Source organism: Oncorhynchus masou, chromosome 5, assembly GCF_036934945.1.
Source record: "Oncorhynchus masou masou isolate Uvic2021 chromosome 5, UVic_Omas_1.1, whole genome shotgun sequence".
In the NCBI taxonomy this organism is placed as follows: domain Eukaryota; kingdom Metazoa; phylum Chordata; class Actinopteri; order Salmoniformes; family Salmonidae; genus Oncorhynchus; species Oncorhynchus masou.
The window spans coordinates 57,446,739-57,471,681 of NC_088216.1; the positions used below are offsets into that span (position 1 = coordinate 57,446,739).

At 43.6% G+C, this 24,943-nt stretch overlaps 1 protein-coding gene across 1 annotated transcript in view; it reads right to left on the reverse strand.

Annotated features, from left to right (window-relative positions):
- LOC135539934 (metabotropic glutamate receptor 2-like) overlaps positions 1–20,667 on the reverse strand; it is a 59,905-nt gene extending 39,238 nt beyond the window's left edge. Inside the window, exon 1 of the mRNA XM_064966203.1 lies at positions 20,134–20,667. Coding sequence (XP_064822275.1) covers positions 20,134–20,667 — 534 coding nt within the window. The remainder of the gene's footprint in view (positions 1–20,133) is intronic.
- Positions 20,668–24,943: the final 4,276 nt, after the last annotated feature.

The following is a 24,943-nucleotide window of genomic DNA, read 5'->3' on the forward strand; positions in this document are numbered from 1 at the left end:
CCCGATACTGACTGGTTTTCTGATTCACGCCCCTACCTTTTTCTTTAAGGTATCTGTGACCAACAGATGCATATCTGTATTCCCAGTCATGTGAAATCCATAGATTATGGACAAAGTCACTCAGTAAAATCTTTGAAATTGCTGCATGTTACGTTTATATTTTTTGTTCAGTATACAGGTACGTCTTTCCTATAAATCCCATAAAATTGTTTTAGGATTGGCAGGTAGGATGGGCTCAAAATGACCTCTGCCTGGGGCCTTGAAATCACTGTGTGCATGCATTTGTGCGTGCATACATGTGTGTACATGCCTGCATGTGTGTAAGTATGTGGCTCTTCTCCTATCAGATGTTGTTACCTCATCCACCTCTAAAAGGCGCCCTGTCGGATTAATTACGGAGTCCCAGCGCTGCGTCTGGAGAATGTGCTAAACATTCCTCTTTAAATAACAGGAGGATTCTGGCATGCGCAGCAGGAACAAAAAAGTGCACCCTCTCTCGCAAAGAGCATGGCAAGAAGTGCCTTTGTTTTTACATTCAGACACTATCTTTCCACGCTGTTAGGAATAATCAATACGTATTCTAGTCTATACTACTATGTCTGTTTAATAAACCATCATGGATATTTCCCCACACAGGGTAAATTCTCTGTGAACCTTCTCTCTGTGTGTCTGAGTATTTCAGCTTCTGACATTGTCTCAGATCTGTTGCCATGCAGCTGATGCGCCTAGGTGTTTATAGCTTGGTTACCGTTAAGGACGGTTTCATAGCAGTGTCAGTGAGTCACGTTTAACAGGACTGTTGTCGGGGGTAACACTGCTGGAGACCCTGCGATGCATTAATTAGATGTTCCTCGCTGTAATTGTGGAATATAGTGCATCACTAATTAACACACAGCACCCGCATGGCTTGTGATGAGAAATAGCTCGAATGCTCCCTTAACTACTCACTGAAATGTCGATGTCTCTGAAGGCAGCATGAGTATGCAAAATGTCATCAAGTGGTTACTACATGATTCCATATGTGTTATTTCATAGTTTTGATGTCTTCACTGTTATTCTACAATGTAGAAAATAGTACAAATAAAGAAAATCCCTGTAATGAGTGGGTGTCTTTTGACTGGTATATATATACAGTGGCTTTGGAAAGAATTCAGACTCATTGACTTTTTCCACATTTTGTTAAGTAACAGCTTTATTCTAAAATGTATTAAATCGTTTTTTTCCTCTATCTACACAAAATACCCCATAATGATGAAGCAAAAACAGCTTTTTATTTATTTTTGTCAATTTATTTAAAAAATAAAAACAACTGAAATATCACATTTACATAAGTATTCAGACCCAATACTCAGAACTTTGTTGAAGCAGCTTTGTCAGCGATTACAGCCTTTAGCCTTCTTGGGTTTGATGCTACAAGCTTGGTATACCTGTATTTGGGGAGTGTTCCCATTCTTCTCTACAGATCCTCTCAAGCTTTCTCAGGTTAGATGGGGAGCTTTACTGCACAGCTATTTTCAGGGCTCTCCAGAGATGTTCGATTGGGTTCAAGTCCGGACTCTGGCTGGGCCACTCAAGGACATTCAGAGACTTGTCCCAAAGCCACTCCTGCGTTGTCTTGGCTATGTGCTTAGGGTCGTTGTCCTGTTGTAAGGTGAACCTTCGCCCCAGTCTGAGGTCCTGAGTGATCTGGAGCAGGTTTTCATCAAGGATCTCTTTGTACTTAGCTCCAATCATCTTTGCCTCGATCCTGGCTAGTCTCCCAGACCCTGCCGCTGAAAAACATCCCCAGGGCATGATGTTGCAACCCCCATGCTTCACCGTAGGGATGGTGCCAGGTTTCCTCCAGATGTGACGCTTGGCATTCAGGCCAAAGAGTTCAATCTTGGTTTCATCAGACCAGAGAATCTTGTTTCTCATGGTCTGAGTGTCACACCCTGTTCTGTTTCACCTGTCATCGTTATTGTCTCCACCCCCTCCAGGTGTCGCTTGTTTTCCGCAGTGTATCTATCACTGTGTTTCCTGTCTCTCTGTGCCAGTTTGTCTTGTATGTTTCCAAGTCAACCAGCATTTTTCCCGTTCTCCTGCTTTTTGCATTCTCCTTTTTCTAGTCCTCCCGGTTTTGACCCTTGCCTGTTTCTGGACTTTGTACCCACCCGCCTGCCTGACCATTCTGCCTGCCCTGACCACGAGCCTGTCTGTCACTCTGTAGTCTGATCTGGTTTTGACCTTTTTTGCCTGTCCACAACCATTCTCTTGTCTACCCCTTCGGATTAATAAACATTGTAAGACTCCAACCATCTGCCTCCTGTGTCTGCATCTGGGTCTCGCCTTGTGCCTTGATACTGAGAGTCTTTAGGTACCTTTTGGCAAACTCCAAGTGGGCTGTCATGTGCCTTTTACTGATGATTGGCTTCCGTCTGGCCGCTCTACCACAACGGCCTGATTGGTGGAGTGCTCCAGAGATGATTGTCCTTCTGTAAGGTTCTCCCATCTCCACAGAGGATCTCCGAAGCTCTGTCAGAGTGACCATCGGGTTCTTGGTCACCTCCCTAACCAAGGCCCTTCTCACCCGATTGATCAGTTTGGACGGGCAGCCAGCTCTAGGAAGATTCTTGGTGTTTCCAAACTTCTTTCATTTAAGAATGATGAAGGCCACTGTATTCTTGGGGACTTCAATGCTGCAGATAGTTTTTGGTATCCTTCCCCAGATCTGGGCCTCAACTCAATCCTGTCTCGGAGCCCTACTGACAATTCCTTCGACCTCGTGGCTTGATTTTGCTTTGACATGCACTGTCAACTGTGGGACCTAATAAAGACAGGTGTGTGTATTTCCAAATCCTGTTCAATCAATTGAATTTACCACAGGTGGACTCCAATCAAGTTGTAGAAACATCTCAAGGATGACCAATGGTAACAGGATGCACCTGAGCTCAATTTCGAGTCTCAAAGTTAAGTGTCTGAATACGTATGTAAATAAGGTATCTGTTTTTTATTTGTAATAAATATGCAAGAATTCTAAAAACCTTTTTCGCTTTGTCATTATGGGGTATTGTGTGTAGATTACTTAAGATTTTTATTAACTGAATCAATTTTAGAATAAGGCTGTAATGTCACAAAATGTGGAAAAAGTCAAGGGGTCTGAATATTTTTCGAAGGCACTGTATATATTTATATACAGTACCAGTGAATAGTTTGGACTCACCTACTCATTCAAGGGTTTTTCTTTATTTTTACTATTTTCTACATTGTAGAATAATAGTGAAGACATCAAAACCTTGAAATAACACATATGGAATCATGTAGTAACCATTTATTTTAAATTAGACATTTTTTTAAATAGCCACCACCCTTTGCCTTGATGACAGCTTTGCACAGTCTTGGCATTCTCTCAACCAGCTTCACCTGGAATTATTTTCCAACAGTCTTAAGGGGGTTCCCACATATGCTGAACACTTGTTGGCTGCTTTTCCTTCACTCTGTGGTCAAATTCATCCCAAACCATCTCAATTGGGTTGAGGTTGGGTGATTGTGGAGGCCAGGTCATCTGATGCAGCACTCCATCATTCTCCTTCTTGGTCTAATAACCTTTACACAGCCTGGAGGTGTTTGTGTGTCATTGTCCTGTTGAAAAACAAATGATAGTCCCACTAAGCGCAAACCAGATGGGATTGTGTATCGCTGCAGAATGCGGTGGTAGCCATGCTGGTTAAGTGTGCCTTGAATTCTAAATAAATCACAGACAATTGTAGGCCTTTAGAAGCTACGCGCTTCAGCACTTTGCGGTCCCGTTCTGCGAGCTTATATTGCCTACCACTTTGCGGCTGAGCCGTTGTTGCTCCTAGACGTTTGCACTTCACAATAACAGCAATTACAGTCGACCGGGGAAGCTGTAGCAGGGAAGAGGCATCCTATTACAGAGCCACGCTAAAATTCACTGAGCTCTTAAGGCCATTTTACTACCAATGTGTGCCTATGGAGATTGAATGTCTGTGTGCTTGATTTTATACATCTGCCAGCAATGGGTGTTGCTGAAATAGCCAAATCCATTCATTTGAAGTGGTGTCTGCATAATTGTGTGTATTTATAGTGTAATTCTGTGGACCAGACCAAGTTGAATTAATACTACAGTTATTTTTTTCCACAGAAAACCAGCCTAGCTGCTTAAAATGCTTGACCTCCAGATGAGATAGAGGGGCAAGTTCATTTAGTACAATTCTTAAAAGCTTGTTTTGACTTTTCTGTTGCTTATTCTTTAGATGTTTGGGGCTGCTGGTGAACTATTATGTGCAGGCATAATCAGAGTCTTTATGGTGTCTGTAGCTAGGTTTCCATCCAATTTTCAGGCGAATATTCTAAAATCTGCATAAAAACAACATACTAATTTTCCCATCAGAGTTGTGTTTCCATCAAATTGACTTGTTCACTAAATATGTAGTGCACATAAAAATAACTTTTGCAGTTAAATTCCCATGTACTGTATAATAAATACAAGTTAAATGGGTTTTCATCGCATTTTCAACTCTAGGGCTACTGATGGTTTTGTCATAAATGTTCCATAGGTATAGGAAATGTGCCCACTCTGGTATTGGCACGTGCACTTTAGCCAACAGCTCACAGATACAGTGTGGGTATAGCCTACATGATGAGATTATTATGGACAAAAGTGCAAGACAGCAAATCAAATCAAATCAAAAAATTCATTTGTCACGCTCGCCAAATACAACAACCTTACAGTGAAATGCTTACTTACAGGCTCTAACAAATTGTGCGGAAAAAAAGGTATGTGTGTGTGTGTGTGTGTGTGTGTGTGTGTGTGTGTGTGTGTGTGTGTGTGTGTGTGTGTGTGTGTGTGTGTGTGTGTGTGTGTGTGTGTGTGTGTGTGTGTGTGTGTGTGTGTGTGTGTGTGTGTGCGTGTGTGTTTAGGCTATATTATATATTTAGGCTATATTGAAGCGTTCTAGGTGTGCGAGGAATAGCCACTCGAATTGGAGAAAAGGTAGAGCACACGTTATGCTTTCAAGAAGAACTGGGCCTGCCAGGAGCTGTGGCCAAATTATTATAGGATGACTTGGGCGAATGATGATCCATAACAGACAGCACATCTAAGTCAAATATAGAATAAAAGTACAAATACTTCCAGACTGGCCTGCTACTATGTCTTTCCCACAAACAACTGATCCAAATGGAATGAAACATCCAAATTACAGGGCTTGTATGCCATTATTCAAATTAGCATAGAGTAGAATTTTGCAATTATTCATTGCATTGTGGTGTTGTAGGCTAGTCTAAGGAGGATAATTGTATTGTCCCTAAACACTATAAATAGGGGATCTTTTTGAGCTGCATGTCTCAAGTCTTCACTGTACGTTGGTGTGCAATGTTACACCTGGCATTTCAGCTTTCTATCAACTATTCCTATTTGTTCTTGTGGATTCAATTGATGTAGCTTTGAATGCTTTTATGTGTGGTATGATTGCTAGTTAGCCTATTGCAGATCTGGACAAACGATCCACCAACCAGTATTGTCAACATAGACGGATAGACTGGTCGACCGTACTGACCTGTGGCATAGTAACAATTAGCGTGCGGAAAGCGTAGTGCACAAGGATCGAAGCAAATCACATTGATTTAGGGGAGGCGCATGCAAGCAGATGAGGAAATTTGAAATTTGATAGTGCCAATACAATACTGAAATATTCACGGTAACTTGATGCCAGAGCAATGAAACATAGTACAATACAATGAGTGACTACTAAACTGTAAGAAAGTTATTTATACAGTATTTTACTGTAATTACAAGAGATTAGAGTAAGCAGAATGGCTGTAGTCATTTGCATATTATATCATATTCATGAATACTAGGGTTTTTTTAATGGCCAAGATAAAGCAAAGCAGTGCGACAAAAAACAACAACAGTTACATTTGGGATAAACAAAAGGACAGTCAATAACACAATAGAAAAATCTATATACAGTGTGTGCAAATGGAGTAAGGAGGTAAGGCAATAAATAGGCCAATAGCAGTGAAGTAATTACAATTTAGCAAATGAACACTGGAGTGATAGATGTGCAGATGATGATGTGCAAGCAGAAATATTGGTGTGCAAAAGAGCAAAAAAAGTATATAAAAACAATATGGGGATGAGGTAGGTAGTTGGATGGGCTATTTACAGATGGGCTATGTACAGCTGCAGCGAAGCTGCTCAGAAAGCTGAAGTTAGACTTCAGCGATTTTTGGAATTTGTTCCAGTCATTGTCAGCAGAGAACTGGAAGGAAAGGCAGCCAATTGAGGTGTTGGCTTTGGGGATGACCCGTGAGAAATACATGCTGGAGCACGTGCTACGGGTGGGTGTTGTTATGGTGACCAGTGAGCTGAGATAAGGTGGAGCTTTACCTAGCAAAGACTTATAGATGACCTGGAGCCAGTGGGTCTGGTGACAAATATGTAGCGAGGGCCAGCCGACGAGAGAATGCAGGTCGCAGTTGTGGTTGGTATATGGGGCTTTGGTGACAAAACGGATGGCACTGTGATAGACTGAATCCAGTTTGCTGAGTAGAGTGTTGGATGATATTTTGTAAATGACATCGCCGAAGTCGAGGATCGGTAGGATAGTCAGTTTTATGAGGGTATGTTTGGCAGTGTGAGTGAAGGAGGCTTTGTTGCGAAATAGGAAGCCGATTCTAAATTACATTTTGGATTGGAGATGCTTAAAACTAGTTAGGGATAGGCGGGACGCAAATGTCTCAACTGGCCAATTGCCAGGGAAAATGCAGAGCGCCAGATTCAAATTAAATACTATAACATTCAAACTTTCATTAAATCACATATGTAAGATACTCAATTAAAGCTACACTCGTTGTGAATCCAGCCAACATGTCAGATTTAAAAAATGCTTTTCGGCGAAAGCATAAGAAGCTATTATCTGATAGCCTGCACCATCTGCACCAGCAGTAAACAAATGAATTAGCATATTTCAACCCTGCAGGCGCTACACAAAACGCTTAAATAAAATATAAAACATGCATTACCTTTGACAAGCTTCTTTTGTTGGCACTCCAATATGTCCCATAAACATCACAATTGGTCCTTTTGTTCGATTAATTCCGTCCATATATATCCAAAATGTCCATTTATAAAGTGTGTTTGATCCAGAAAAAAACAGCTTACAAAAAACACAACGTCACTACAAAATATTTCAAAGGTTGCCTATAAACTTTGCCAAAATATTTCAAACTACTTTTGTAATACAACTTTAGGTATTTTTAAACGTTAATAATCGATCAAATTGTAGACGGGGCAATCTGTGTTCAATACAGGAATGAAAACAAACCAGCGGCACTTTTCACAAAAGTGTACCCAGTTCCTAGTTGGCCTACTTCTTCATTGCACAAAGGAATAACCTCAACTAAATTCCAAAGACTGGTGACATCCGGTGGAAGTGGTAGGAACTGAAAACACGTCCCTAAGAAATATCCCTTGGCAATAACATGTCAGGGAACAGAGAGAGGGAAAGAAAATCTGAACAGTTAGTCCTCGGGATTTTGACTGCTACATAAGTTCTGTTATACTCACAGACATGATTCAAACAGTTTTAGAAACTTCAGAGTGTTTTCTATCCAATCTATGAATAATATGCATATCTTATATTCTTGGCATGAGGACCAGGAAGTTGAAATTGGGCATGCTATTTATCCAAAAGTGAATGTTCTGCCCCCTAGCCCCAAGAGGTTTTAATGAGTCTGGAAGGAGAGTTTACAATCTAGCCAGACACCTAGGTATTTGTAGTTGTCCACAGAACCATCCAGAGTAGTAATGCTAGTTTGGCAGGCGGATGTGGGCAGCGATCGTTTGAAGAGCATGAATTTAGTTTTACTAGCGTTTAAGAGCAGTTGGAGGCCATGGAAGGAGTGTTGTATGACATTGAAGCTCGTTTGGAGGTTTGCTAACAAAGTGTCCAAAGAAGGGCCAGATGTATACAGAATGGTCTCGTCTGCATAGAGGTGAGTCAAGGAATCACCCGCAGCAAGAGCGACATCATTGATATGTACAGAGAAAAGAGTCAGCTTGAGAATTGAACCCTGTGGCACCCTCATAGAGACTGCCAGATGTCCGGACAACAGACCCTCCGATTTGACACACTGAACTCTATCTGAGAAGTAGTTGGTATACCAGGCGAGGCAGTCATTTGAGAAACCAAGGCTGTTGAGTGTGCCGATAAGAATATAGTGATTGACAGAGTTGAAAGCCTTGGCCAAATCGATGAAGACTGCTGAACAGTACTGTCTTTTATTGATGGCGGTTATGATATCGTTTAGTACCTTGAGCGTGTCTGAGGTGCACCCGTGACCAGCTCGGAAACCGGATTGCATATCGGAGAAGGTACAGTGGGATATGAAATGGTCAGTGATCTGTTTGTTAACTTGGCGTTCGAAGACTTTAGAAAGGCAGGGCAGGATGGATATAGGTCTGTAACAGTTTGGGTCTAGAGTGTCACCCCCATTGAAGACGGGGATGTCTGCGGCAGCTTTCCAATCTTTAGGAATCTCGGACGATATGAAAGAGAGGTAGAACAGAATAGGGGTTGCAACACTGGCGGCAGATCATTTTAGAAAGGGAGGTTCCAGATTGTCTAGCCCAGCTGATTTGTACGGGTCCAGGTTTGGCAGCTCCTTTCGGATACTAGTCCAATGCTCTAACCACTAGGCTACCCTGCCGCCTTCTCGCAGAATTGTGAGGGGTATTCGTTTGACCGCGGACACATAATGGATGCAGGCAAAGAGGCAATGATCGCTGAGATCCTGATTGAAAACAGCAGAGGTTTATTTTGAGGGCAAGTTGGTTAGGATAATATCTATGAGGGTGCCCATGTTTCTCGGATTTGGGGTTGTACCTGGTGGGTTCCTTGATACTTTGTGTATCACATACGGTATCCAGGGCACAGCTGGGAGCTGAGGTGGGTCTATAACATGCGGCAAACGTGAGAGACTTATTTCTGGAGAGATTAATTTCTAAAATTAGAAGCTCGTACTGTTTGGGCATAGACCTGGAATGTATGACAGAACTTTGCAGGCTAACTCCTCCTCCTTTGGCAGTTCTATCTGGACTGAAAATATTGTAGTTGGGGATGGAAATCTCAGAATTTTGGGGGGCCTTCCTAAGCCAGGATTCAGACACAGCAAGGACATTAGGGTTGGCAGAGTGTGCTAAAGTAGTGAGTAAAACAAACTTGGGGAGGAGGCTTCTGATGTTTACATGCATGAAACCAAGGCTTTTACAGGTACAGAAGTCAACAAATGAGAGCGCCTGTGTTATATCACTTGCACATCTATAGGACTAAACAAAGGCTTCCAAACTGGCCTTATTATAGGGCAAAACAGGTGGGTGCTAGATCTGTAGAATCGTGTAGGCTTGCTGTGCATTCCCGGTAATACACGGTGTGCAACCACTCTGATCTGTTCCCAACTTTCATTTAATTGTTAGAGAACTACTACCATATATCACTTAAATTGGTACAGGACTCTCACTATTGGGTGCAACAAATATAACAACTTACAAGGCATCCGTAGCCCTTTCCTGCAGTCAAATTACCTAATGGCCTCATTGGATGGAATGTTATTAATATTTTTCATGATTTCATAATTAATAAAAGTGCTTTTCTTTTCAACGCCAACAAATCTGGTGTTTCTATGTCAAGTGGTTTTGTTATAGCCTACCACCGTAGCTTAGTGGTTAGAGCATTAGACTAGTAACCGAAAGGTTTCAAGATCAAATCCCCAAGCTGACCAGGTAAAAAGCTGTCATTCTAAACAAAGCAGTTAACCCACTGTCCCTAGGCTGTCATTGTAACAGTTTTCTTTTGTTGAAGGAGAGGCGGACCAAAGCGCAGCATGGCTATTTAGATTCATGTTTACTAAAACAAATAAACACAAACACTACAAAACAAGAACCGTGAAAACCTGAACAGCCTATTCTGGTGCAAACTAACACAGAGACAGGAACAATCACCCACAAAACCCAACACCAAACAGGCTACCTAAATATGGTTCCCAATCAGAGACAATGACTAACACCTGCCTCTGATTGAGAACCATATCAGGCCAGACATAGAAATAGACAAACAAGACATCCAACATAGAATGCCCACTCATATCACACCCTGACCAAACAAAACATAGAAACATACAAAGCAAACTATGGTCAGGGTCATTCTAAACAAAGCAGTTAACCCACTGTTCCTAGGCTGCCATTCTAAACAGGGCCGTTAACCCACTGTTCCTAGGCTGCCAATCTAAACAAGGCCGTTAACCCACTGTTCCTAGGCTGTCATTCTAAGAAAAAGCAGTTAACCCACTGTTCCTAGGCTGTCATTCTAAGAAAAAGCAGTTAACCCACTGTTCCTAGGCTGCCATTCTAAACAGGGCCGTTAACCCACTGTTCCTAGGCTGCCATTCTAAACAAGGCCGTTAACCCACTGTTCCTAGGCTGCCATTCTAAACAAAGCAGTTAACCCACTGTTCCTAAGCTGCCATTCTAAACAAAGCAGTTAACCCACTGTTCCTAGGCTGTCATTCTAAACAAAGCAGTTAACCCACTGTTCCTAGGCTGCCATTCTAAACAAAGCAGTTAACCCACTGTTCCTAAGCTGCCATTCTAAACAAAGCAGTTAACCCACTGTTCCGAGGCTGTCATTCTGAACAAAGCATTGAACCCACTGTTCCTAGGCTGTCATTCTAAACAAAGCAGTTAACCCACTGTTCCTAGGCTGTCATTCTAAACAAAGCAGTTAACCCACTGTTCCTAGGCTGTCATTCGAAACAAGGCAGTTAACCCACTGTTCCTAGGCTGCCATTCTAAACAAAACAGTTAACCCACTGTTCCTAGGCTGCCATTCTAAACAGGGCCGTTAACCCACTGTTCCTAGGCTGCCATTCTAAACAAAGCAGTTAACCCACTGTTCCTAGGCTGCCATTCTAAACAAAGCAGTTAACCCACTGTTCCTAGGCTGTCATTCGAAACAAGGCAGTTAACCCACGGTTCCTAGGCTGCCATTCTAAACAAAACAGTTAACCCACTGTTCCTAGGCTGCCATTCTAAACAGGGCCGTTAACCCACTGTTCCTAGGCTGCCATTCTAAACAGGGCCGTTAACCCACTGTTCCTAGGCTGCCAATCTAAACAAGGCCGTTAACCCACTGTTCCTAGGCTGCCATTCTAAACAAGGCAGTTAACCCACTGTTCCAAGGCTGTCATTCTAAACAAAGCAGTTAACCCACTGTTCCTAGGCTGTCATTCTAAACAAAGCAGTTAACCCACTCTTCCTAGGCTGCCATTCTAAACAAAGCAGTTAAAACACTGTTCCTAGGATGTCATTCTAAACAAAGCAGTTAACCCACTGTTCCTAGGCTGCCATTCTAAACAAAGCAGTTAACCCACTGTTCCTAGGCTGTCATTCTAAACAAAGCAGTTAACCCACTGTTCCTAGGCTGTCATTATAAACAAATCAGTTAACCCACTGTACCTAGGCTGTCATTCTAAACAAAGCAGTTAACCCACTGTTCCTAGGCTGCCATTCTAAACAAAGCAGTTAACCCACTGTTCCTAGGCTGCCATTCTAAACAAGGCAGTTAACCCACTGTTCCAAGGCTGTCATTCTAAACAAAGCAGTTAACCCACTGTTCCTAGGCTGCCATTCTAAACAAAGCAGTTAAACCACTGTTCCTAGGATGTCATTATAAACAAAGCAGATAACCCACTGTTCCTAGGCTGTCATTCTAAACAAAGCAGTTAACCCACTGTTCCTAGGCTGTCATTCTGAACAAAGCAGTTAACCCACTGTTCCTAGGCTGTCATTCTGAACAAAGCAGTTAACCCACTGTTCCTAGGCTGTCATTCTAAACAAGGTCATTAACCCACTGTTCCTAGGCTGCCATTCTAAACAAGGCAGTTAACCCACTCTTCCTAGGCTGTCATTCTAAACAAAGCAGTTAACCCACTGTCCCTAGGCTGTCATTCTAAACAAAGCAGTTAACCCACTGTTCCTAGGCTGCCATTCTAAACAAAGCAGTTAACCCACTGTTCCTAGGCTGCCATTCTAAACAAAGCAGTTAACCCACTGTTCCTAGGCTGTCATTCTAAACAAAGCAGTTAACCCACTGTTACTAGGCTGGCATTCTAAACAAAGCAGTTAACCCACTTTCCTATGGTTCCTGTCATTCTAAACAAAGCAGTTAACCCACCGTTCCTAGGCTGCCATTCTAAACAAAGCAGTTAATCCACTGTTCCTAGGCTGCCATTCTAAACAAAGCAGTTAACAAAGCAGTTAACACACTGTTCCTAGGCTGTCATTCTAAACAAAGCAGTTAACCCACTGTTACTAGGCTGGCATTCTAAACAAAGCAGTTAACCCACTGTTCCTAGGCTGTCATTCTAAACAAAGCAGTTAACCCACCGTTCCTAGGCTGCCATTCTAAACAAAGCAGTTAATCCACTGTTCCTAGGCTGCCATTCTAAACAAAGCAGTTAACCCTGCTGCCATTCTAAACAAAGCAGTTAACCCACTGTTCCTAGGCTGTCATTCTAAACAAAGCAGTTAACCCACTGTTCCTAGGCTGCCATTCTAAACAAGGCAGTTAACCCACTGTTCCTAGGCTGTCATTGAAAATAAGAATATGTTCTTAACTGACTTGCCTAGTAAAATAAATATTTTAGTCTTCTATGGTGTATATAACGTGTAATATTGGGATGCAAAATGTAATACATTTCAACTCTATATCTGACATGGTTCAGGTGTCTTCTTTTTTTAAGGTCATAACAATGTGTGTGAGGTGTATACAGTTGAAGTTTACATTCACATAGGTTGGAGTCATTAAAACTTGTTTTTCAACCGCTCCACACATTTCTTGTTAATAACAAACTATAGTTTTGGCAAGTCTGTTAGGACATCTACTTTGTGCATGACACAAGTAATTTTTCCAACAGAATATTTCACTTATAACTCACTGTATCACCATTCAAATGAGTCAGAAGTTTACATACACTACGTTGACTGTGCCTTTAAATAGCTTGGAAAATTCCAGAAAAGGATGTCATGGTTTTAGAAGCTTCTGATAGGCTAATTGAAGTTTTGAGACTTTCTGCTACTCTGATCTGTCCCCTATATATATTTAATTGTTAGGGAACCACTACCACATATCACTTAAATTGGTACAGCACTCTCACTAACGGGTGCAACACTATAGCCACCTACAAGACATCCCTTAGAATATGCTACTGCGTGAGAAACAATAATACCATGCATTAGTGCTGAGCGCTTCGTTTTTTTATGAGGTCGGTTCAGTTTGAGTTCAATTTCAGATCGATTATAAAAAAATTATCACAGTTTTCGATTTTCCTTAGAATTTGTTTTTACAAGAATTGAATGATGATTAGACAATTAGGCACACAATGGATTTTAGTCATTGTAGTTAATTACCAGGTTTTCTGCACTAAATTATGTAGAATATTGGTCTGTTGGAAACTCACTACTACATTGCACAGTATGGGCTTGATCTGATTTATCTCTAGAGAAACAGTGGAATGTGTGCATTGAGCTCACAGAAAATTCAAATAATTGAACCGACATTGGTCAATTAGTTGTTTTAAAAACTGAAAATAACATTAAATTTCAGTTAATTGCTCAGCACTACCAAGCACCCACTAGTGTTCAAAAAGGTTTTGGTGCTCCAAAAATGTCGTATGGTACTGTATTCTGAATTACTATAATGATGTGCGCTGAGAATCAGGAAGCAAGTTCAGGAAGTGAGCGTTTTAATAAATAAATTCAAAATTATACAAAATAAGAAACACGAATAGCACACAGACATGACACAGGAACAGAAACAATAACGCCTGGGGAAGGAACCAAAGGGAGTGACATATATAGGGAAGGTAATCAGGGAAGTGATGGAGTCCAGGTGAGTCTGATGATGCGCAGGTGCGCGTAACGATGGTGACAGGTGTGCGCCATAACGAGCAGCCTGGTGACCTAGAGGCAGGAGAGGGAGCACACGTAACAGTACCCCCTCCCTGACGCGCGGCTCCAGCTGCAGGACAGCGACCAAAATGACGATCCCGGGGATCAGGAGCGGACCGGTCACCTCTGCTAAGGCGCGGGAAACCTCTCAGTCCAGTTGAGACACGAGAGCATGGCGACCTAGAGCGCTGGAGAGAGAGCATACGTGATGGTACCCCCTCCCCGGCGCATTTCGGCTCCAGCCACAGGACGCCAACCAAAGGGACGATCCCGGGGATCAGGAGAGGACCAGTCACCCCTGCTGATGTGCGGGAACCTGTCGCTGGCTGGAGCGCGGGAACCTGACAGACCGGCTGAGGCAGGGGAACCTGGCGATCCGGCTGAGGCATGAAAGCCTGACGAGCCGGTGGAAGTAGGGGATCCTGGCGATCTGTCTGAGGCATGAGAGGCTGTAGCGGCTCCCGGACCCGAGGTCATTCCCACCGAAACAAAAACAAAAAACACTCCCTGATGCTTCCCTTAGGTGAGGCGTTATTCTATAATGATGTGCGCTGAGAGTTGGGAAGCAAGTTCAGGGAGTGAGTGTTTTGATAAATAAACACAAAAGTACACAAAATAAAAAACACGAATAACACACAGACATGACACAGGAACAGAAACAATAATGCCTGGGGAAGGAACCAAAGGGAGTGACATACAGTGGGGCAGAAAAGTATTTAGTCTCCCACTTAAAATGATGAGAGAGGCCTGTAATTTTCATCATAGGTACACTTCAACAATGACAGACAAAATGAGAAGAAAAAAATCCAGAAAATCACATTGTAGGATTTTTAATGAATTTATTTGCAAATTATGGTGGAAAATAAGTATTTGGTCAATAACAAAAGTTTATCTCAATACTTTGTTATAAAGCCTTTGTTGGCAACGACAGTGGTCAAACGTTTTCTGTAAGTCTTCACAAGATTTTCACACACTGTTGCTGGTATTTTGGCCCATTCCTCCATGCAGATCTCCTCTGGAGCAGTGATGATTTGGGGCTGTTGCTGGGCAACACGGACTTTCAACTCCCTCCAAAGATTTTATATGGGGTTGAGATCTGGAGACTGGCTAGGCCACTCCAGGACCTTGAAATGCTTCTTACGAAGCCACTCCTTTGTTGCCACGTTTCATCTTCAATGCCCTTGCTGATGGAAGGAGGAGGAATGGCCCCATTCATTCTTTCCTTTACATGGATCAGTCTTCCTGGTCCCTTTGCAGAAAAACAGCCCCAAAGCATGATGTTTCCACCCCCATGCTTCACAGTAGGTATGGTGTTCTTTGGATGCAACTCAGCATTCTTTGTCCTCCAAACACGACGAGTTGAGTTTTTACCAAAATGTTCTATTTTGGTTTCATCTTACTATATGACATTCTCCCAATCTTCTTCTGGATCATTCAAATGCTCTCGAGCAAACTTCAGACGGGCCTGGACATTGACTGGCTTAAGCAGGGGGACACGTCTGGCACTGCATGATTTGAGTCCCTGGCGGCGTAGTGTGTTACTGATGGTAGGCTTTGTTACTTTGGTCCCAGCTCTCTGCAGGTCTTTCACTAGGTCCCCCCATGTGGTTCTGGGATTTTTGCTCACCGTTCTTGTGATCATTTTGACCCCACGGGGTGAGATCTTGCGTTGAGCCCCAAATCGAGGGAGATTATCAGTGGTCTTGTATGTCTTCCATTTCCTAATAATTGCTCCCACAGTTGATTTCTTCAAACCAAGCTGCTTACCTATTGCAGATTCAGTCTTCCCAGCCTGGTGCAGGTCTACAATTTTGTTTCTGGTGTCCTTTGACAGCTCTTTGGTCTTGGCCATAGTGGAGTTTGGAGTGTGACTGTTTGAGGGTGTGTCTTTTATACTGATAACAAGTTCAAACAGGTGCCATTAATACAGGTAACGAGTGGAGGACAGAGGAGCCTCTTAAAGAAGAAGTTACAGGTCTGTGAGAGCCAGAAATCTTGCTTGTTTGTAGGTGACCAAATACTTATTTTCCACCATAATTTGCAAATAAATTCATTAAAAATCCTACAATGTGATTTTCTAGATTTTTTTTCCTAATTTTGTCTTTCATAGTTGAAGTGTACCTATTATGAAAACTACACGCCTCTCTCATCTTTTTAAGTGGGAGAACTTGCACAATTGGTGGCTGACTAAATACTTTTTTGCCCCACTGTATATAGGGAAGGTAATCAGGGAAGTGATGGAGTCCAGGTGAGTCTGATGACGCATAGGTGCGCGTAACGATGGTGACAGGTGTGCGCCATAACGAGCAGCCTGGTGACCTAGAGGCCGGAGAGGGAGCACACATGACAATTACAGTAAATTACTGTCAGCAATTTGCCAGTAAGTTACTGTAAAGTTTCAGGACAAGGTTTATAGAATTCCTATAACACAATATATTAACGTATTCTGTGCGGTACAGCATTCTCACTCAAGGGTGCAACAAATAAAGTCTCTTACAAAGCATGCCTTAAATAAGTTAATGACACAGACTATCTTTCCCCGCTCACAACATTTTCCCACAATGCACCCTTTACAGTATTTTACTGTGCATTCTACAGTGTTTTAGTGTTTTAATTATAGAAAGGTGTGCTGTGCAGTGTGCTGTAAAACAAATAGATAGTATTTTACTGTGCATTATACGGTAATCTACTGTATCCAGTTATACAGTATCATACTATTGATTAATATGCTGTATTTAGTGATAAAATTACAAAAACAGTTAACAGTGTGGGTAAGCCTGTGTGGAGCCTTCAATGGCGTCACAGGCCCTCGCCTCCACACTACCTCCCAATCTGTGTCTGTGGAACACCATGACACCCATTGGCAAGTCCCTGGGCCAGATCCACCCACAGATCACATCGGACTCTGGGACACACCAACACCACCATGCGTCTGGCAGGCTGCAGCAGCACCAACCTTCTCATTGTGACCAATCCAGTCCAGACTCCCAGACCAAAACTCCCCAGTCCCATACCTCCAGTGGGGTGGAGGCAGCCATGTTCCGGTGCATCTCCATGGTAATGGGGACCTTTAGAAGGGGATTGTGAGGTGTCCTGTGGCCTGCCCATCTCCCTGGAGGCTTCACACACATCAGACGTGACCACCTGGGGGTTCACACAGGGGGGTCAGATACAGTGACCTTTCACACGGCCTGGACGGCCCAGACATGGCCTCTAGTCTGACTCATCAGGATTATACAGGGAGTGCAGGACAGACAGACATAAGAGGAGAGGGCTGAGGAGCCAAAGGCTGCAGAGTAGTAGAACATGCAGCTCGTGTGAACGATGCCCACACACACTCAATACTCACTTTACCTGCATATCTCTGAATAACATCATTTCAACCAATGACTGGCTGCTACACTTCATCCATCACCATTGTCTGTCTGGCTCAATTTGACAGCCTATTAGGAGCACAGGAAATCATTGTTTATGTGGCCATCACTCGGTGTTTATGAATTAGACACCGCAGTCCGCACCACAATATGAGCCTTTGCAGGAATTACAGTAGCGGTAGTTGTGATGACAGTACAGTATGTTTGCCAAGCGCTGTTCCACAAACCCAAAGTGCTTAAAAATACATGAATGATAAAGGAAGTGCAATACAAGGGAAGATTAGCCTTAATAATGCAGGGCTAGTTTGCTCAGCACACAAAAAGGAAGGCTGAACAAAGCACTCAATAAAGCACAGACAGTAGAGTCAGAGTGAAGGGAATGACAGATTCACACTCCCTGGGACCCTATGTAGAGTGGTCCAAGACAAGTTCAATCAGTCCTAATAGACTGGGTTTGTTCATCAGACAGACACCCACAGGCCCACCGGCTCAGCACTACAACACAGAAAGTGAGAAAGCGCTCCTTCAGCAGCACAAACAAAGCACAAACAGATCAGTTACCAGGCTACCCCCTTCCTCCTCTGAGACTGTGTGTAGTCTAAGTACAGGGTAGAGGTCGTGTGGTTAAAAAAAGTGTTATCCAAAGGCAGGGGGCACCGTCAGGCAGGCAGGTGGGTCTATTCAACCCGCTGATAGATTCCGTGAAGCCACTGTGGGAGAAGCTGGGGCAACCCTGAGAACAGAAACGGGTAATAGCAGCTCTATAATTTACCACAGGACAAGGGCATGCTCCCTGAGAGGAGACAGAAGCCCCAGATAGTCTTTACCAAAATTATACCTTGTTCATTAAACCTACGTATGTTTGCATGTTCTTTTTATCCCATACCTCCTCGCAGGCCCTATGAGGTATTTATGTTTGTTTTGGAGGAATACACAGAACAATAGATTGGAGTTAGTTAGTAATCGCACATTGCTGTATTCAGTCTATTTTCTAAATGAATTACTTGTAGTGGAGTCTCCAATTCTGCTCTGGTGTTTAGATAACGGCTGATCAGTGCATGAACGTCGCAGTCGCTGGATCCCCTCTCTCAGCACGAAACTCATCATTAAGGAATAGTTCAAATATTGCTCAAATCATGAGCACCTTTTCAACTATGGGGATTCCCGGCGATGTCATCAGTATCTACAATTACGCACTGTGACGCACTCACTAAGGCACCCCAGAGAATGAGCCTTCCCAAGCGTTTTACATACCTTCATGACATACTTTTATCCTGACATATGGGCATATCTCATGCAGAGAGCAAACCCTCCCCCTCTGGGTAGAATGGTCCAATCTATTATTCATCCAGCCCTCCCTGTCTCCCAAGCAGCATAGGATGAAGTCATTCTGCCTATGAAGCAGAGGAGAGGGAAGGAAGCCACCACAGTAACTGGCTGGACCCCAGCATACTGAAGTACACCCACTGGAGGAAATATCCATGCAGGCTGCACTGATTAAATCTGCTATTTTAATAATGACTTGGACCCTAATTGAAATATATTGGTGGTCTGTGGATGCCCATAAGGTATAATGTCATGTGTGATGACACGCCTGTTATACTACTGTGGGCTAGCCAGAAGGTAACTACAGTATAATCATTGAGTATGGGGAGGTGTCACCTTAGGCTAGAGAAGTTCCTCTGACAGAGCTGGGAGTTAGCTGATGTGTGTATGTGAGCATGTAAATATGGGTGATTGTGTGTAGAGTGTGCAAGTGAATGTCCAAAATTATCTATGACATGCACGCACGCACACACTCTCTCTCTCTCTCCCAGTCTGGGTGCTACGGAGCATCTCCTCTCACAAGGCAGTGGCTTTATTAAGTCCCAATAAACGTGGGCCCAATTAGTCAGGCAGGTCACTCAAGATTGACTTTGAAATTGGATGTCCATCCATGTCCCAAGGAAGTCGGGAGATGCCTTCAAAACCCGCAACTAGGGGCAACGTTGAGCGCTACTAACATCAAATAAGCTTGGATTTTGCTAGGGCAAATTGGTCAAACCGTGAGATCTTGTTGCAATTAGTAGGCCTTTCATCACGTCAGTGTGAGGAGCTCGCCTTGCTTCACCTCACCAGTCAGCCGTTACTGATACTATTGTTACTACTACTGAGAGTAATCATGATGTCACTCGTCATCCTGTCAGCCCGTCCTCCTCAACCCAACATCTGTGGCGTGTTTGCATCTGACAGGCCCACTGCTGGAGTTTGAATTACCAGGAAAGAGTGGAGCTCCTCCAAATGAGATCAGCCAAGCATACGGGCAAACAGGTAAACAGATCTGGCATGCGGAACCCATACTCATTAAAGCTACTGTGTTAACATCTCACTAAACATGGAGCACCGTAATTGCATGCCAGTACTTTAAATAAAGAGAGATAGTTATATGATCATCAATCATTCTGTCCCTTCTCTATTCTATGGAGTGAAACGACAGCTATCTGGACTGTAACATATATTTATAGAACAGTCAGTGCATCAGTATTTACCAAGCATGGATTGCTCAAAACCAGAGACTGGGAGATACTAAATAAACTAGGAGCAATTCAGAGTTAAAAAAAAAACGTATCACCTTTAGAAAGTATCTTTAACAAGAATCTAGAAAACTCTCAGTACTCATATCAGCAACCATAGTTAAGATCCAAGTTCGAGCCTATAGAATAGAGCAACATAAACAAATATCGTTAGAGTGTAGAGTCAGTGCTGTACCTGTATGGAGACGTCGCTGTAGGAGCCTCCTATCACCCCAGAGATGGCCAGAGGGACGTCGTCATGGATGGCGTAGGAGCCATCAGGGCAGGTGTACTCGCTATCATCCACCTTGGTGAGGGAGGCACGGACAAACTCCAGGGACTGCTCCAGGGCGTAGGTATCCTTAGAGCAGGTGTCCAGGATGTGGGCTCCCAGCCGTATCCCCGGCAATAGGCGCTCGTCCTTGTTGATCTCGTCCAGGGCTAACAACATGGCCTCCAATCTCTGGATCCCTCTCTGAGCGTTGATTTTCCCACAGTCCTCGGCACCCTCGCCCTTCTGGTGCACAGGGAACAGCCCTCCTATGATCAGGTCCCCGTCCACTGTGATCTCCCTCTTGGTGTCCGTATTGAAGCCTGACATGGGGAGACCCAGTGGGGCTTGGGCCAGGAGGGACACACACACACACAACAGACAGAGGTGGGAGAGGTGGAGGTGGAGGGGTTGGGGCAGGGTGTACAGCCCCAACCCAGGAGACCTCCCTGGTGACATGGCCCTGGGCCCTGGGTGAGTCTGATTACTGCTGTCGGGTGTTTCTCTTCCTCTGGTTCTCTCTGTTCTCTCTGGAGCTGGGGAGGGTACAGTAGGCTAGCAAGGAACAGAGCAGCGTGGCACGGCGGCACCAGATCTCAAAGAGCCAGTGTTTTTGTCCTGGCTGAGGCCATCTCCTGCATCAGGTTCTGGAGAGTACGGCCTGTGGATCAAACAGAGGGGGAGTCAGTCAATGCTACAATACAACGAGACCTTTGTTTCACACACATACATTCCAAGAACATCAAGGTGCCTGGGACACATTCTCATTTCCATAAACATCATCTTTACGAGACATATATGATTCCAATCCCAGTAAAATTAGTGTTGTAAGATTCCAGTAAAATTTGCGTTGTTGTATGATTCCAGTAAAATTAGTGTTGTAAGATTCCAGTAAAATTAGTGTTGTAGGATTCCAGTGAAATTAGTGTTGTAAGATTCCAGTGAAATTAGTGTTGTATGATTCCAGTGAAATTTGTGTTGTAAGATTCCAGTGAAATTTTTGTTGTATGATTCCAGTGAAATGTGTGCCATGTGATTCCAATGAAATTAGTGTTGTATGATTCCAGTGAAATGTGTGCCATGTGATTCCAGTGAAATTCGTGTCTTATGATTCCAGTGAAATTTGTGTTGATAATAACTGCTGTATGATGCAGGGATAGTCACTGGATAATGACACATTGACATAAAAGTGATAATAGAACATTTCTAATAGTTACACATGTACAATACTACATAGGCTAATGTATATTAACTTACTACTTCCATTCTCTTGTGACATGCAACTATATTCATAATGCAGCATGCTGGCCCTTTTCCCATTCTTCATATTTAATATTCAACAACATATCTTTTTTTAAATAACTAGGGGTCTGTCAAGTCATATAGCAAGATAATGTGACATAATCATCGGTTTCAAAGCCAGAAGGCGACTATACAAATAGGAAATACCACTAAACATGCTGATGTAGGACGCGACAGAAGTCCCTGGTTTTACATATAGTACCCTATATTAGGAAGAAATGTCATTCTAGTTTCTTTGCACAGGTGTATAACATGCATATATAGGGTGTGATGTGAGAGTGAGTGAGAACAGTGGAGGACGCTGGCTGGATTCTCCAGAGTGTTTTCTCATGTCTGAGTTCTTAAGCAGCTCGCTAGCGACCGACCGCATCACTCCCCCATGGTGAATGGCTTCCTCTGGAATAGAATGTGTTTGTCTTCAACTGTGCCTGAGGGCCCATGTGACTGTTCTGGTGCGAAACTCTCTCCATCTCTCCATTTCTAATCTTCCTCGCTTTCTCTCTCTCTTTCCCTCTCTCCATCTCGTTTCCTGTTTGACCGCATGCCTCTCATTGCAGGGAAACGAGTCCACAGCTGTTTGTTGCACACGCAGGCAGGCGCGCACACACACACACACACACACACACACACACACACACACACACACACACACACACACACACACACACACACACAGAGAGAGAGAGATGCATGCACAAACGCAAATTGTATAAAAAGGTATCCCTTGGGGAACACTGTCAAAGCAAATGATGCAAATGAGACAGATTTATCAAACACAAACACATACATTGTCATACGCACACTCACAAAGAGCTGTTGAAATGTCCCTGCAGCAGTAGCTGAAGACTTATTTTCCCCTGATGGATTGAATCTAAACACTGTTTCTACTGCATAAGATTATTCCTACTTCCTGCAGACAATTTTGCATAAATATCATGATATTTACATTGAGAAAGTACTGTAGTGGCAAATTTATAACAACTACAATGACAGTGTTATTACTAATTCACAGCTTTGTTTCAGTTCTTTCTATTTTTGTCCAACTGAAACCAATGAAAACCAAGACTGCATTCAAATAAATGTAACCAATAGTTGCACAGAGAGGCTGGACTGAGGGCTTATAGGCCTGTTGTAAGGCAAGTCCTCACCAGACATCACCTGCAACAACGTCGCCTATTGGCACAAACCCACCATCGCTGGACCAAACAGGACTGGCAAAAAGTGCTCTTCACTGACATGTCACAGTTTTGTCTCACCAGGGGTGATGGTCGGATTTGTGTTTATCGTCGGAGGAATGAGCGTTACATCGAGGCCTGTATGCTGGAGCGGGATCGATTTGGAGGTGGAGGGTCCGTCATGGTTTTAGGCAGTGTGTCACAGCATCATCAGACTGAGCTTGTTGTCATTGCAGGCAATCTCAACGCTGTGCGTTACAGGGAAGACATCCTCCTCCCTCATGTGGTACCCTTCCTGCAGGCTCATCCTGACATGAACCTCCAGCATGACAATGCCACCAGCCATACTGCTCGTTCTGTGCGTGATTTCCTGCAAGACAGGAATGTCAGTGTTCTGCCATAGCCAGCGAAGAGCCCGGATCTCAATCCCATTGAGCACGTCTGGGACGAAATGTCCGGGAAGTAGCAGGTGCCTTGGTGGAAGAGTGGGGTAACATCTTACAGCAAGAACCCCCCCCCCCCCCCCCCACCCTCCTACCACCCCCACCCCCTTTGTTCAGGGACACATTATTCCATTTCTGTTGGTCGCATATCTGTGGAACCTGTTCAGTTTATGTTTCAGTTGTTGAATCTTGTTATGTTCATACAAATATTTACACATGTTAAGTTTGCTGAAAATAAACACAGTTGACAGTGAGAGGACATTTCTTTTTCGCTTTGTTTATATCCCTACTAATTACTAACATGTTTCCCCAATTCAACTCAAAGGTGAACTGGTTGACCATGCTGATCCAAATTCTTATGTCCACTGTCCCTCCCCTCTGGTCAGTAGGGAGGCAGAGCCAGACCCTGGTTGCATCCCAAATGGCTATTCCATACATAGTGCACTACTTTTGACCAGAGCCCTATGGACCCAGGTCAAAAGTAGTGCACTAGGGAATAGCCTTCCATTTGGGAGGCAACCCCTGTAGAGCAGCAAGGCCCTGGGTGTGGAGCTGTGTGAGGACCCGGACCCAGAGTGGTTCCAGTAGAGATGGATGGATGGGGCCAGAGGAGGGGCAGCAGCCAGCATCATGTCACTCTTCTCCTCCATCCTCCCCTGGGTTTAATTAGCCACACTACAGAGGAGGGAAGGGAGCAGTTTATTGGAGCAGGATATTGAGCCAGTATCATCTGCATGAGCCACTGCCACTAGCTGCCTCTGCCAGTCAAATCCGCTCACTGAGAAAGCTAAAGATTATGAAAATGAGTCATAAAAAAGGCCGTCTGGCTTTGTACTCATTTCATTTGGATTTCTCAAAGTGTTTCCTTGTTTTGAGGGTCTGGGAGAACGCTATTGAATTGAAGTACTCTTTCATGTTATCCATCACTATGGCCATCGACCATCTCATGTTGCATACGGCTCTGTATGGCAGGATATTTACTATCTAAATTAAGTAGAGTACCATTTCCTGAAATCAAAAGGTCTAAAAGTGCAGTTTTTCAGTCATTGCTGTAGATCTTCCCTGCTCGCCTGTGTTTGCATGCAAAGGTGTGTCTATGTGTGTGTGTGTGTGTGTGTGTGTGTGTGTGTGTGTGTGTGTGTGTGTGTGTGTGTGTGTGTGTGTGTGTGTGTGTGTGTGTGTGTGTGTGTGTGTGTGTGTGTGTGTGTGTGTGTGTGTGTGTGTGTGTGTGTGTGTGTGTGTGTGTGTGTGTGTGTGTGCATGTCCACTCAGAGATATATATGCTCATCTCACCGACACATATTCTCCCACCTCTCTATACTCTTTGTTTCCATGGAAACTTGCCCAGAGACATGAAGGGTTGGGACGAGGCGGGCGAGGCCGAGGAGAGGACAAGTGGACCAATCTGACCATAGAGTAACGTCCTGTGGGAGCACTGGGAAAGAAGCCTGCTGTAAACTGGCCCCATCCTCTCACTCACACACACATTCATACTTCATCCACCACATCCATCAACCAATGCATGGCTCTATTTCACACTTTACTGCCAGGTATTCTATTCTACCTGTAACTTACAAATAAATAACCAGCCTATCTTCAATTCACCAATACACCCTAACCGCCAATGTTATTTCTGCTCTGCAGATACTTTAGAGGCAAATGCCTGTGGGTTTTGTGGATGTATGTATGCTAGAAGTGACACGTTGCATTTTATTTTACAGCACCTCTCTGCTGCAGCGTTTTGTGGGCTGACAGGTCTTTTTTTCTCCAATACCAAATGAGAGTGGGAATGTCAGGCGTTTGGCTTGGCCCCGG